Source organism: Eschrichtius robustus, chromosome 11 (assembly GCF_028021215.1).
Source record: "Eschrichtius robustus isolate mEscRob2 chromosome 11, mEscRob2.pri, whole genome shotgun sequence".
Taxonomy (NCBI): domain Eukaryota; kingdom Metazoa; phylum Chordata; class Mammalia; order Artiodactyla; family Eschrichtiidae; genus Eschrichtius; species Eschrichtius robustus.
In genome coordinates this window covers 77,046,676-77,060,999 of record NC_090834.1, presented here as the reverse complement: position 1 = coordinate 77,060,999, position 14,324 = coordinate 77,046,676, and the positions used below count along the sequence as shown (strand labels likewise).

The following is a 14,324-nucleotide window of genomic DNA, read 5'->3' as shown; positions in this document are numbered from 1 at the left end:
CTCTGCAAATGGCATTATTTTGCTCCTTTTTATGGCTGAGTAATATTTCATTGTATAAACGTAGAGGTGGAATATTTGATGTGGAAAACCTTGGAAATTCAGGATACCTAGTTGCCACACCATTGTACCAGCTCCCTTTCATTTTTTTTTGACAGGCATTAAAAACTGCCTATTCTCAACGTCTGGATTCTTTACCTGCCCCCTGGCTGGGCCACTGTTGTGTGTTACATTGCGTTGGACATTTCACATCACCAGCAGTTGAGCCAGCTGGGTTGGATCAATTTCACAGTGACCCCACAGGCCTCACTTCAAACCAAGCCTTTACAGTTTCTGTTGTTCTGGTAAAAGTGAAGGTTAAGATGTGATGTCATCTCCCACTGCCTATGCTCTGCAGTGGATATCAGCTGTAATGCGGAACGGGGCCCCTGAGATGAGAGGCAGGATTTGGGGTTGGAATACGGGGCTGAAACTCCAACTCTCTCACCCCTTAGCTTGCAGGATCCTTGGCAAGTTGTTTTCTTTGAGCCTGATTTCTTGTCTTCGTTTTTCCTCTCACTTGTAAAACAGGAGTAAGAATATTTACCTCCTCTGGGTCATTTTGTAGATTATATTGGAGCACTGGGGAAAGCATCTGGCAATTAGTAGGTACTCAATACATAAAAAAAAAATCTTTCCTGTGCCAAGGGGTCGACTGCGGGGTGGGGGGGGGGGGGGCGTGGCTGGATACTGATAGATAGAGCTTGCCTCAAAGTGTGGTCTAGGACCTAGAGTGTTGGCCTCACCCAGGAGCTTCTTAGAAATTGAGAATCGCAGGTCCCACCCTGGACCTACTGAGTCAGAATTTGCATTTCCACAAGATCCCCAGTGACTCAAAGTTTGGGAGGAGCACAAAGTCCTGCATTGCTAAGAAGCTCCACACAGGCAATAACTGAGGCGAGGAACTGAGAAAAGGTAGGATGTCAATGACACAGCAGCAAAGATGGGTTTGCAGATTTTGAGGGGCTCTCGCTGTGTTTCCTGCATCCAAATAAGAATGACTTCCTCCTGGCATGAAGCTGAACTCCGTTGAGGACGTTCTCTAGCACAGAAAAGCCAAACCACTAATCTGAATAAATAAGCATCAATTTTATTGAATCATGAATAATTTAAGACTGGTACAATCATCAGCTTTATTCTCTATGATGTGGGGCATGATCTCCGGCAGATCACTGGCAAATCCAAAAACCTCATGACAAATGAAAATTAAATAGGGAGGGACGGCGGACGGGGAGGGAGGACGGAAACATACCGTACACAAAATACTCAATTCCTAGTTTTCTCTTTAAAAATGGCTAGAAAAAATTCATCAAAATGCAGCACTTTAATCAATTATTTACAATTTCTATGTTACAATGAAAAAATGTACATCTTATAGAACATATTTCATAAACTGCTCCACTGGAAATAACTAGATCAAAACAGCAAACCTTCCATTTCGTATCCACAAAGTTGGATTATTTTTTCCTTTTGAAGTAGATTCGCCATTATCAAATTCGAATACACAGAATTTTGAAGTTTAAGCATCAACAATAAAATATGTCCCCAAGATACAACAAAGGTCTAGGCAAGTCTCGTTCCGTGTCCCCCCCTGCCCACCCACCACCTTAAACTAAAGGGAATTCCCATCTCACTTATGGCCTGTAAAATTCTTGGCAGTTTGGAAAGAAAACTTTTGGCTTCCATTGGTAACTCAACACAAATGTTGCATAGAATTTCATACATTTTCAAAATTAGCCTAACTGTAGAAAAAGGCAAAATGGAAGCATTTCGGACAGAGCCCTAAATGAGCACAAAGTCACTTTGTCAAAGGTGAGTGACACAAAAGCAAAACAGGACCAAAGTAAGAAATGTGCATATCAGACAACCCTGCTTCCGGAAACTGTAGGAAAGACCCCGAGTTGTGACTCGTACAAGGCTACACTCCTTGAAACCACCGTTTCACTTGTCAGGCAGCACCAGGGACAGAGGTCTCGGCGCTGAGCCTGGACCCGGTGGAAGGGAAGTCTGTGGGACTGGGGAGAAAAGAAAGAGAAAAGAGGGTGCTGTAAAAAAAAAAAAAAAAAGTTTCGAAGGATATTGGCAGGTGTCTACTCACAAGGTGACCAGGAAAACTGCCCATGAGGAGAAGTCCATTGCACCTCCTCCCAAATTCACAGTATGAGCGTGTAAGGTCATTGCTGGGAGATAAATTGAGAAGGACCATTCTTCAGGTTTACCAGAAGGCTCAGGGTGTGACTGACCCCTGAGGTCACAGGCTAAATACATGCTTTAAACATTTTATGAAAAACAAAACAGAACAAGACACACTCACACACCCAGATGACTAAGGAAGGCTTAGCAGAATAGAGTCTGAGTTTACTGAGATTAAAGAAAAGAGCACGCTGAGAGGTTTTCCATTCACCTGCTGGAGGGACACATTCCCCTTTTCCTTTCAAAGAGGAAGCAAATGGTGTCATCCAATGTAATGTGACTGGTTTCAGGTCACGCTCTTGTGGTAAGAAAATAAAAGATGTTGAGAGAGGGACCTTTGGAAATAGAAATGTAAAAAAAATGGAGTAAAAACCCTGATCATTAACAGAGACTCCCCCCATGGGGGTCCGATAAAAATAAAACAGAAACAAATGACTCAAAGATTGACCACCGGTCAATACCGGTATGTTGAAGACACATACGAGCAGAGCATGGCTCAACAATGTCATGTAACATGGTAGGAACTTTTGCCTTTTCCTGCACAAGACAGATCGTTGTCTAGTCAGGGCGTTAGCTGGAGACTGATAAGAACCTTAAAAAAAAAAAAAAAAAAAAAAATCTTTTTTTTTTTTTTTTTTCCTTTTTCTTTTTCCCACAGTCACGCATCCACACGAATGAGTCTTTTGGATGAGAAAAGTCACATTAGCTTGAGTTCTCCTAGTGAGTAGGTGACTTGTTAGCCCTGTTTGCTCTGATGGGGAAAACAGAAAAATAGACCCCAGGCAGGCACGACACTCATCAATGAACACGGTGAGTACAAAACCAGTTAAGGCATCGCTTTGGGAAGGTCAGCACCGAAGAGGTCAGGCAAGGCTCGTCCGCCGGAGGCTAGAGCTTCTGGAAGGGAGCAGCTGCCTCCACCTGTTGACTTGTGTGACGTCACGTTGGTTCTGGGGAAAGTGCAAGTGTTTTGCGAGGTGACCTCACACCCCACCTGAGGTCGGGGCTGGCATGCTGGAGGTGTCGACGTGTGTCCTGCAGCCTCGAGGACGAGGAGGAAAGGCAAGGTCCCGCTCACCCACGCGCTGAGGACGGGGTCCTGGTCCACTGTCAAGGGCACAGCGACCCCGGCCCCAGCAGGAGGCAGCGAGTGTGCAGAACTGTGAGGAGGGACAACTGAAAACCAGAACTCAGCAGGACCGAACCAAAAGCCAACTCCTGCGGTTCTCACGTTCACCAAAGGATGGATTCTCACCACGAGGGGAAGGAGGGGGGAAAGAAGTCTTCAAAATCAACAGAGTCAGAAAGGGAGAAACTCAACCTCATTGTCAAAGGGGTGATCGGTTCGCCAAGGTAGACCAATTCTCACTGTACACAGTGTTAGCAGGAGTAAGACCTGATTCATTTCTGTACGAGAAGGAAACAGACACATGCAGCTCTGCGTTTACAGCCACATCCGCTCGGCCTCACTCTCACTTATGGATGAACCAGAGGCTGATGGGTCTGAAAGGCGGGGGTGAACTGGAACAGGCAAAATACCTCTCGGGTAAGGAGAGCACCATTTAAGAAACAAACCAAAGAGAAAGCACGATTTGTTTTTCCTAAGTTTTTCCTGTGATGCGGCTCTGCAGTTTGTTGAGTGTGACCAAAGCAAGGGCCCCAGCTGGCATCGGATCTCTCTGTGGCCGGTGTGGTGGAAGGGCGGCGGCAGGGTTGGAGCTGCAGGGTCTGTGTGCGGAGGAAGCCCTGCTGTCTCCGTTTTCAGCTCTGCTCTCATCTCTTCTGTCTCTGGGCCGCTGAGGGCAGGATGCTGTTTGGTTTCAGAGCTTCAAGTGGGTTGGCTTTTTTTTTTAAAACTCTTTTCATTTCAACGGTGATGGTCCTTTCCCGAGAAGTATCTTTCAGTGTCTTAGGAAGGTCACAGCAACAAGGCAAAACAATAATTGACACAGAAGATGGTGCAGTTCTCCCTGTGAAGGAAGCGGTCCCGAGGCGGCTGGCCCGGGGCGCCTGCACCCAGGTCAAGGCTGGAGGACGAGGTGGGTCCGGGTCTTCGCGCGGCACTCACGCCGAGGCCGGGGGCTGGCTCAGGAGGGCGTCCTCAGGGTGGTGCAGGGGAGGGAGGTGGAGGGCAGGAGGGCAGGCTCCGTGGCCCGGCCGTCACAGAGTCGACTCCAGGGACGAGTCCAGGATGTCGTCGTGATGGCTGTTGCTGTTGGAGTCGCTGTCATAGCTCTGGGGGCTGGAGTAGTTGGCTGCTTCCTGCAGCCTCATCAGCATGTTCATCTGGGGAAAGAGCGGAGACTGCGACGTGGCTTCCGGTCCGGTCAGCCGCCCACGCCTGGCCTCTCCAAAGCTCACGCCACCTCCTCTAGACTCACCCTGGGGACTGTGGCCCGCAGTGGACGAGAGCACGGGCCCTTGGCCAGGCTTCCAGGGTTCAAGTCTCGGCTCCACCACTTACTAGCTGCATGACCTTGGGCCAGTGACTTAACTGCTACACCTCAGTTTCTTCACTGGTCACATGTGAATAATTATACCTGCCCTACAACGTTACGGTGTGGATTAATACATGCAGATCACTGAAAATACAAAATTCTCTAAAAGATAATGTATATATATTTTTTACTTAGGAGGGGCACCTTACTCAAATATAGCCCTCAGCCTGGGTGAGATGCCAGCCAAGCGCCCCAGCACCACTGTCCTCGAGGCACAGGGTTCCCCCTTCGATGAGCATCGAGCCCATCTGTAGTCCTGGCTCTGGCCAGAGGGCAGCCTGGAGTCACCTGGGCTCCAGCTCCTGTCAAGGCCTCCATGGGGAGGCGGAGGACAGCATCAGTAAAGCAGAGCCTCGGAACACAGAGAGGCCTGGATTCCAATTCAGAAACCTTTGGGCAATTATTTAATGTATCTGAGCCACCAGTTCCTTATCCATACAATAGAGAAAACGGCAGTACCCATCCCATAGGGCTGAAGTAGGGAATTAAATGACATGATGTGTATTCAACCCTTAGCATAGGGCCTGGCACATAGTAACTGTTGAATAAATGTGATAAATCTACTATCATCATCACCATCATTTCTCTTAAGAGTTTAAAGACAGTGTTCTTACGTCTTCCCTGGTCTACAGTCTACTGGTCATTTGTGTTCAAGGGGAGATGGGGAACTGAAAACTACCAATACTTTAATTTTATTTACAACTATAAACTGTGTGTGTATGTATTTTATATTTTATCTAGCAAAAGTAGGAAGATAGGGTCTCTCTGAGCTATCTTCAGACTTGGTGCAGCTGGGCGTGAAATCCAGCTGCCCCCCCTGGCTGGCTGCCCCTCAGGATGCCTAGCAGAGTGGGCCTGGGTGGGCCAACCACAGAAGCACCACCAGATGGTGTCCATCTGCATGGCTGCAACCGGGAAGGGGTGGAGCGGAAGTACAAGGAAAAATCCTTCGCAGCCAGGATTATTCATTCACTCATCAAACACTCCCTGTGTACCCATAGTATATGGTCTGGAATAAAAACAAGACAGTCCTGCCCTCCTGGAGGCCTCAGTCTCAGGAGAGTGAGAGATCAGTTAACAAGAGGGCTATCATAGCAGACACCTGTGGTCCTGGGCAGAGAGAATAGGACTTGGGGGAAACACCAGTATCTAACTTGGTAAGTAGAGGTAGCTGGGCCGGCATAGCTGACTTCTGGGAGCCTGAGGTTGGAAGGACGATTCTGTGTAACTATTCGGAGAACCCCGGGTCTTACCTAAATACCTTCTGTGTTTAGTCAGTGACACAAATATCCCTGATTAAGAAAAGAATGTCCAGGGCTGAGCTGGCCATTCTTTCCTCTAGATATCCTAAATTCTATTTTTACATAAGTTAGAGTTCATGAGCTTGAACCCCCAAAAATAGTTCCATGACTTTGGCTTTTAGTAACGGCTAACGTTAGAAATGGCCTTTTACAGGTTGATCCTTTCCTCTGGAAAACCACTGTGGTAAACACTGCAGATTAGGTTGTGCTTAGTAATACAAGCCATAAATCCATTTAAAATAAAATTCCCGTTTAAAATGTCTCAATAGGACCACAGCTGCATCCCGCCTGTCAGGGGTGGCAGACAACCCCAAAGCACCTATTATTATTATTTTTTATCTAGCAAATCAGTTAGTCACTAGGGATAGAACAGCAAGTCAACTGTCTTTTAATCCTGCCGCATCTCTTATGAATATGTTCTTTCATTAGGTAATGCAAGCAATATTCTTTGCAGTGTTTTTCCTTTTGCCTTAGTTGCCAAGAGAGCTCACGGGTAAATTTATAGCATGATAATGGTCATTTAACCATGGGAGGTTCTGGTATATGTGCTTCAACTTTCTTTTTTTTTTTTTTTTTTTAAAGATTTATTGATTGATTGATTGATTGCTATGTTGGATCTTCGTTTCTGTGCTAGGGCTTCCTCTAGTTGTGGCAAGCGGGGGCCACTCTTCATCGCGGTGCGCGGGCCTCTCACTATCGTGGCCTCTCCTGTTGCAGAGCACAGGCTCCAGACGAGCAGGCTCAGTAGTTGTGGCTCACGGGCCTAGTTGCTCCGTGGCATGAGGGATCCTCCCAGACCAGGGCGCGAACCCGTGTCCCCTGCATTAGCAGGCAGATTCTCAACCACTGCGCCACCAGGGAAGCCCTCAACCTTCTTTTAATAGGGCTTTTGATTTATTAGGTCTAATTTCGCAGTATGCCTATGTATGGGTCTTACCTTGGCAGAGAGTTCTAGAATTGTAGTGGTATGATCTCTGACCCAGGTTCTTCTTAAAGGGCCTTTACTGCTTTATCATCAGTGGAGTAAAGGTGCTCAGGCAACGTTAAAGGCTTAACTCATGTCACTGGCCAGGGGACCCGCATTCAGGCCCCCTTGCCCTCTCCTCCATGAGTCCCTCCCGCCCTCAAACCTCTCCCTGCCTAAGCTCCTGACCATTTGGCTTGGGCTACTGGGCAAGACATGATAAAGCTGGCACTCAAACCAGAGGGCGAAGAGTGGTGTAGGGACATTTAGGGAGAAAAATCAAATTCTTGAACTTTTATCTGAAAAATTTCAGAGGGGTTAAAGACAAGAGTGAAAAACTAAAAACAAGGAAGAAAATATTGGCAAAAATGTCCCAAATCTTGGGATAGGTCTAGCCTTCCAAAGCAAGGCTGGGGCTCAGTCACTTCCAAATTTCCGGTGCGCCTGGCATGAGGCCCAATACACAGTAAGTGCTCAGTGAATGCCGAGCCGCTCTGGAAGCCGAGAACTCACCAGCGGGTCTCCGTCAGCATCGCTGGGGGGCATCTGCTTGCTGGTTGACCCCTCCCGAGGCATGGAGTAGCCGTCAAAGCCGACATCCTCGGGGCGGAGCTGCAGGAGGGGAGGCCACTCGTGCTGCTGGGGGCTGGCTGCCCAAGGATAGGTGTCCATCACCCACTTGGCGGGGTCCTCCCAGGGGGCCCGCCTTCCATACAGCTGGAAACAGACAAAGAAGGAACAGTTAGGAAGTGGGCCGAGACCTCTTCTGCAGGCCTGGTTTTGCAACTTTCTGAAAAACTCTCCAAGCCCAGCATTATGCTTCCCTTGATGGAGTAATTCCACTTCCAGAGGAAATCCTAAGGAAATCATCCAAGGCACGGACACCTTGATGTACTAAGACCAAAGGCAGCATGACCTAGGGAGTAAAAGCACTGGCTTTGGAGTCAGCCTGACCTGGGTTCACATCTCAGCTCTGCCACTGACTCACTGTGTCGCCCTAAACTCTAAGCCTTGCTGATCCAACTTGAAAAACAACCCTCTGATTTGAAGTGTTTGCCAATTTCCATGATATGAATACTCCCACCATGGCCAATCAATTACCAACATGATGTCACTGAATGTGGAGCTGGAAAGAGGTGCTGTCATCCCACTGAGTACCCTCCCTCCTCCACGGCACACAGATGGGGTGTTGGGTATCAGCAGCCCAGGCAGAGGTCACCAATGGCTCTGGCTCGATAAAACCCCATTTCTTAAAGTGAGTCTGACTCTCAGAGCCCCCGTGTAGAGGCGCTGGTCACTTTCAGAACAGCAAATTGTTAAAGGGGTTCCATGTGGGTACTGGAATTGTAACTGCTTCTCCTCCCTCATGTATTTTTCAAAATTGCCCAAAACAACTAATTTGCTCTTAAAGCGGAATTATCACATAATTTTGTAAGACCAGTACCATGCCTCCAAGCTCCTTTCCTTAAGCCTGAAATACCGAATAATACAATGATTTTAGTGACTTCTTCTGGCAGTTTCAAGAAATACATACACTCTTCAAAGAACAAAAACCTAGGCTGCACCACTTCCCAAGGCGAGGCTCTGCATCTCATGTAGCTGGGTGCCTTCTCTGTATCTTTCCTCTTTAACACCACCCCTGCCGCCACACCTTACAGCTCACTGTGTGCCAGGGATTACGAGAAGCACTTGACAAATATCTTGTTTAACCACCATGTGATTCCAAGAGGAAGCATCACTACCCAAGTTTCCCAGACAAGGAGCCAGGCCCAGGGACAAGAGAAGGCAGAACTGGAATCCAAGTCTGCCCAGGTCCGTGGACCACTTAAGTCTGAGCAGGTGTGGCAGGACTGGCTCACAGCCGGGACAGGACGTGCCCACCCACGAGAGTGCCACCTGTGGCTCTGGAAGGGCACCCCCTCTGTAGGGCATCACAGGGGTACAAAGACCAAAGCCCCCTGAACCACAACGGCTGCAGGGGGGACTCTAGAGTGGAATTACATCTGGACTGCAGCCTGTCTGTCCGTCTGCCTGCTCCCTCTGTCCTCCCAGAACTCTTACAGTTGAGAGGGGAGGGAGGGGGATGTGGGGAGAGAAGGCTGACAGTACAAGAGAGCTGAGCTCTGACTGATAAAATCACGTCTTTCCCAGGTCACAGGCTGCCTCAGCTGGAAGGAACTGGGGTCCCAGCCGCCTCATCTACCGGATGGAGAACTTATGGCTTAAAGAGAAGAGCCAGTTGTGAAAGGTTTCGGAGCAGAGCTGGATTCGAACCCAGGACCCTGGCATCCTTGTCTGGGCCTTTCCCTTCTTCCACCCCTCCTGACAGACTCCACTCTGAACCACTCGGTATCGGCAGGAGCCACATGACTCAGCCAAAACCGGAGCAGGGAGATGCAGGCCAGGCTGTCTACCCGATGAGGACACGTCACCTGGGCTGGGCTTGCTGTCTCATGATTGCCTAAGCCCCCTCCGATTGTCTCAGGGAAGCACCTGCCCTGCCCACACTGCAGACAGGCCCGCCCACCTCCCTTCCTCCATGGCCGCCTCCTCCTCCACTCAAGATACACAGCCTTCTATGAGCTCAGCGCTTTCAGACACCAGCGCCCTTCCTGTCTAGTGCTCCAGCCCTGTCTACTGCGAAACCTTCCTTAACCTGGGGCAGCGGTGACTCCCAGGCCTGAGAGCTCAGTCTGACCTTGGAAAGGCGACTCACGGTCCGAGCAGGAAGGGATCATGTGAAGGTTCGTGTGCACATGGGTATGAGTCAGGGAGGAAGGGAACACAAAGCGCTTGGGGATATTTAGAACTGAAAAAGCCTGTTGCACATAAGAAACATTCCTGCAACTTGTAGAAGCTTCTCCCTCCAAGGGCTTTCCCTACAGCACTCAGCTGACTTTCCCAAGCCAGATTTCACATGTGTGAGGCTGAACCAAACGTCGTTTCTGGCAGCTACTGCTTCTGTCTCCATCCTCCAGCCTGGAAGAGAAGATGCTCAGGGCTGCAGAACAACAGAGCCTAGAATTCCGAGCTCATCAAGTTCCTAGAGGGTCTGGCCCCGTGGCTTTTAAATTTTTGCTCTGTTCCCCTGACCCTACTATGAGTAGTCTGAGGAACTTTGGGGCTCCACAGAGCCAGCCTGAAAAAACTCTTCTAGTCCACACTTTTCAGATTACAGACGGGAAACCCGAGGCTTAGCAGTGGGAGGTTTGCCCAGAGTCTCAGAGCAAGTTGGGTCATCTGATCAATGGCTCCCCTCTCCCCTTTCCACCAGGGAGAGAGGGGTCTTTTGAGTGACTCTGCAGGCTTTAGACACTTTGGCAAGTGTTTACAATGAAAATTCCAAAGGGGAATAGGGCTGAAGACTAAGTCATAAGACAAATGCACACCTGGACACATCTAACGTCGTCTGCAAGAACAGAGAATATTCTTACAAGCCTCCCCACTTGCCGCTGGACATGTCTAAGTCCAGGTGATGAATGGCTGGGTAAGTACCGTGGCAAGCAAAGGATGTATCGTAACCCTCCTTGGTCCCACTGCAGAGCCCTGAGGCAGCTCTGGGAAACAGCAGACAGTGGTACAGACAGACAGACAGACAGGACATTCACTTTCCGCAAGGCAGGGAGGAGCCTAGTATGCCCACTGGGTCAGGAAGAGGGAGCCAAGACACTGGAAACTGAAAACTTGGGCACTGGGCACCTTCTGACTCTGTGGGATGCACATGTTTATCACACGTGAAGGCATCAAGGTACACATTCTGGAAGAGCCTACAAGCAGTTGCGCGCGCGCACACACACACACACACACACTCTACTGGGAAAAGACTCAGGAGCCAAAACTTGCAATGACACCTGGTACCCACTAGGGGGCGATGCCACATCTCCTCCAGGCAAGGCTGTGCCTGTTGGGGGTGCTGACTGGAAGCCCCTGGTGAGACCTGACGGCAGCAGGGTCTCTGTGCTGCCAGCCACCACCGGCGGCCCCGCCAGAGCCCAATCTGGGGACTCCACCTCTTCTTAGCTTATGACCTTGGCCAAGGGCTTACCTGCTTTGAACCACAGCCTCATGGCCACAGCACTCCTCGCAGGGTCAGGGCGGAGTAAATGGCCTGCACAGCGCCCAGCACACAGTGAGCTCGGGACTCAAGGTAACACGAAGGAGAGTGAGGAATTTTAAACCTTTTTTTTTTTGAATAGAAGAGTCTTTTTGTCAAATGAAACCTTATGTAGAACATGATGCTGTGAAACACAATACTTGGTTCCCTGAGCCACCTGAGGGGTCTGGGTGCAGTAACAGGGGTCTCAGGACAGCCTGAAAATCACGGAAGTAACCGAGGCGTCAGCTACAGGCTACGACGCTGGCTCATCCACACCCCCCCTAGTGAACTGGGGAAGGGTCAAAAACTCCTGTGAGCCTTGGTTTCCTCGTCTGTAAGGTGCATACTGGGCGCTGAGAACTAAATGGAATCATGCCTGTCAGGCCCCTGGCACAGTGCCTGGCAGGTAGCAGCCTCTCAATAAATGTCATCAAACTTTCCTTCAAAACTAGAGACATGAAGGACACTCCAGGGTTCCTCATGAATCCGCAGATTTCATGGGGTCTCCCAGGCTGCAGAATGGGATGAAGTCACAGGTTTGGGGCAGGAGGGCTCACTTTTGAGCAACTTGGTACAGTGCTAACTCTGGCTGCCTCCCCTGGTTGTTTCCATGTTCTTGAAAGACGGTCCTTCAAAAGACCTCAACAGCACAGGGAAGTGATGACTTTTCTTGCCTCACAGTGAACTGGTGAGTCTCCTGAGACGGTGGCATGTTTCTGTTCCTTGTCCTAAACGGGCTGTTCCACAGCCACCCCCAAGTCCTTTCACCTACAGCCTCCTTGCTCTTGGTGGGAAAGAGACCCTTGAAGATCAAGTCCCTCAGCAACCTCTCCAGGACGGGCAGGGAAGATCAGACCCCACTTTCATAGCCATGCCCACAAGGTCTTCTTTCCAGCTGAGGTCCAAGGAGCAGGGCCTTAGCACTGTCCATCCTTAGCGAGGACCAACGAGGGGCCTCTGATGTGTAGCTGGAGGCTAGAGCAAAGCCTACCCCTCCTGGTTGGTGCTTCCTTGGGCAGGAAGCCTTTATTCAACAGCGCCCACGACTTTTTCCAAGCACACTTTAGGTCACTCCTGTCCCGCACCAGGAGACGTATTTGGGCAAAGAAGCAAAGGGGAGAAGTGAGAGGCGAGGCAGAAATAGAAGGAAACAATGCCCCTTCCTCCCCCGCAATTCCTGTGGCTTCTGTTGAGCAGCGCGGGTTTCTACTGCAGTCCCCGGAAGCCCCTGATGGGAAGAGAGAGAGGCTTCTGGAACGAAACAGACTCCAAGAATCCAGCAGGCGGGGCATCCCAAGAAAACAGGAGTGACCGGGTGGCTGTTTGGGTTTGTGGCCCTAACAAATCCATTTGAGTAAAGACTAAATTATGGCTACTTTACACAGTGAATTTATCTACCTAAAGAGAGTCAACTGCACAGATCTGAAATCTTTCAGATTTTCTTTCAAAAGCCACATTCGACAAAATAGAAATGCTGCCATCAATGGGAGAAATAGCTGAAGGGCATTAAGAGGTACAAACTTCCAGCTGTGAAATAAATAAGTCATGGGGATGTAATGTACAGCATAGGGAATATAGTCAATTATATAGTAATAACTCTGTACGGTGACAGATGGTAACTAGACTTACCATAGTGTAATTCCGTAATGTATAAAAATATCAAATCACTATGTTGTATGCCTGAAACTAATATACTGTATGTCAATTATAATTAAAAAAAAATGCTGCCATCAATTAATGATCTTCACACACTGGAAACTAAGGCCGGTCAAGGGATTGCCGAATTTCTTGCTACTCTCTGCCTTCACAATCACTTATATTTGAACACGGTGGCTTGAACACGCAGCCTACACGCTCCAGTTCAATGAAATACCAGTGACCAGAGACGCACCATCTTCCTTTTCAAGCCCTGGTTGTCCTGAATGTCTCCGAAGACCCTCAGTGCTGCTGCATGTTACAGATACAAAGCAGCTGAACATTCGCCAGGCTCAGCTAAACGTACACAAATGACAAACCCTGACGGAAGCCATTAAGGTGTGCCATCACACACGTGCATGTGGGTGTGCAATCCCTACGTGTACCGTCACACACATGCATGTGGGTGTGCACACCCCCCCGCCCCGGGTCCTCCACCAGCATCATGTGTCTCCCACTGTCCGGTACTGAGGAAACACAGCCCTCAGAAACACGCTGTCAAGCTGGTTCCTGGACTATTCAGCCGTGCGTGATGCCTGCTAATTACTCAGAGTGGTCGTGAAAGCCGACAACCTTCTCAGGCCACCTCCAGACTCAACAGTAAAACTGTTACAATCTCCAATTTACTGCTAAGCTCCTATCATTAGCCCCTGGGTTGAGTGAGAAGTGAAGGATTTGGGCTTTCCAGCTGCAGCAGGGCAGGAGGGATGGGCAGCCACGTGGGCCCAGGGTCACCTGTGAGGGGTCCTGGCGTCAGGCAGCGAGTGCCATGGGGCTTAGGGCCAAGAACCTGAGGCCTGGTTCTTCAAATCCCAGATTCTTCAAGTTCCACTTCCTCACCTTGGACAAGTCACTTATTCACTCTGAGCCATAATTTTCTCTTAAAAAATGGGGATAAAACCAAAAAATCTCTGCCTAACCCCAGGACAAATGCAGAGCTTGAACCAAACAGCAGATGCTTTGCAAACTGTGAAGTGACATAGTCCAGTTCTTGTGCACTCACTAGGCTGAGCACTTGATGGCCATGACGTCACTGAACCCTGGCAATAACTCTTTGTGGCACGGTACTATCGTTCTCTCTTCCATCGATGAGGGCACTGTGGCAGAGAGAGGCTGGATGACTTGCTTAGGGTCACACAGCTAACAGTGGCAGAGCCAGGATCTGCAGCCCAGTGTGTCTTACACTGCGCTAGACGGATGGCTTCACAGGTGAGGGCTTGTCACCTCACGTCAGTCAGATTTCTGAAGAGGGAGATAAAGACAACCCCTCTGGTCACTAGAACAGTCCCTCGAACTTTGAGGAGGTCAGTGGGCAGTGTGCTTCTTACCTGGAGTCCTTCTCTGACGGCTTCCAGGAGATAGGGGATGATTGAGTAGTTCCACAGGTCGGTGAACCACACCCTGGAACCATCCACGTCGATGGGGCACGACAGGAAGAGCCGGGGGCCTGGGGACCACAGGGAACTCAGTCAGACTGAAACGGGGGGGGCAGGAGAAGCCAGCCCGGGCACCCCTCACAGGAGGGACCCTGCATTTTCTGA

The 14,324-nt window shown here is 49.6% G+C and overlaps 1 protein-coding gene across 6 annotated transcripts in view; it reads right to left on the bottom strand.

Annotated features, from left to right (window-relative positions):
- Positions 1 to 1,125: 1,125 nt before the first annotated feature.
- NAV2 (neuron navigator 2) overlaps positions 1,126 to 14,324 on the bottom strand; it is a 746,877-nt gene continuing 733,678 nt past the window's right edge. For all 6 annotated transcript variants that reach the window (XM_068556818.1, XM_068556813.1, XM_068556815.1 and 3 more), the window contains 3 exons: positions 14,112 to 14,230; positions 7,506 to 7,709; positions 1,126 to 4,515 (listed from right to left, as the gene is read on the bottom strand). In XM_068556818.1, the coding sequence (XP_068412919.1) occupies positions 4,390 to 4,515; positions 7,506 to 7,709; positions 14,112 to 14,230 (449 nt within the window). In that variant the 3' untranslated portion in view covers positions 1,126 to 4,389. The remainder of the gene's footprint in view (positions 4,516 to 7,505; positions 7,710 to 14,111; positions 14,231 to 14,324) is intronic.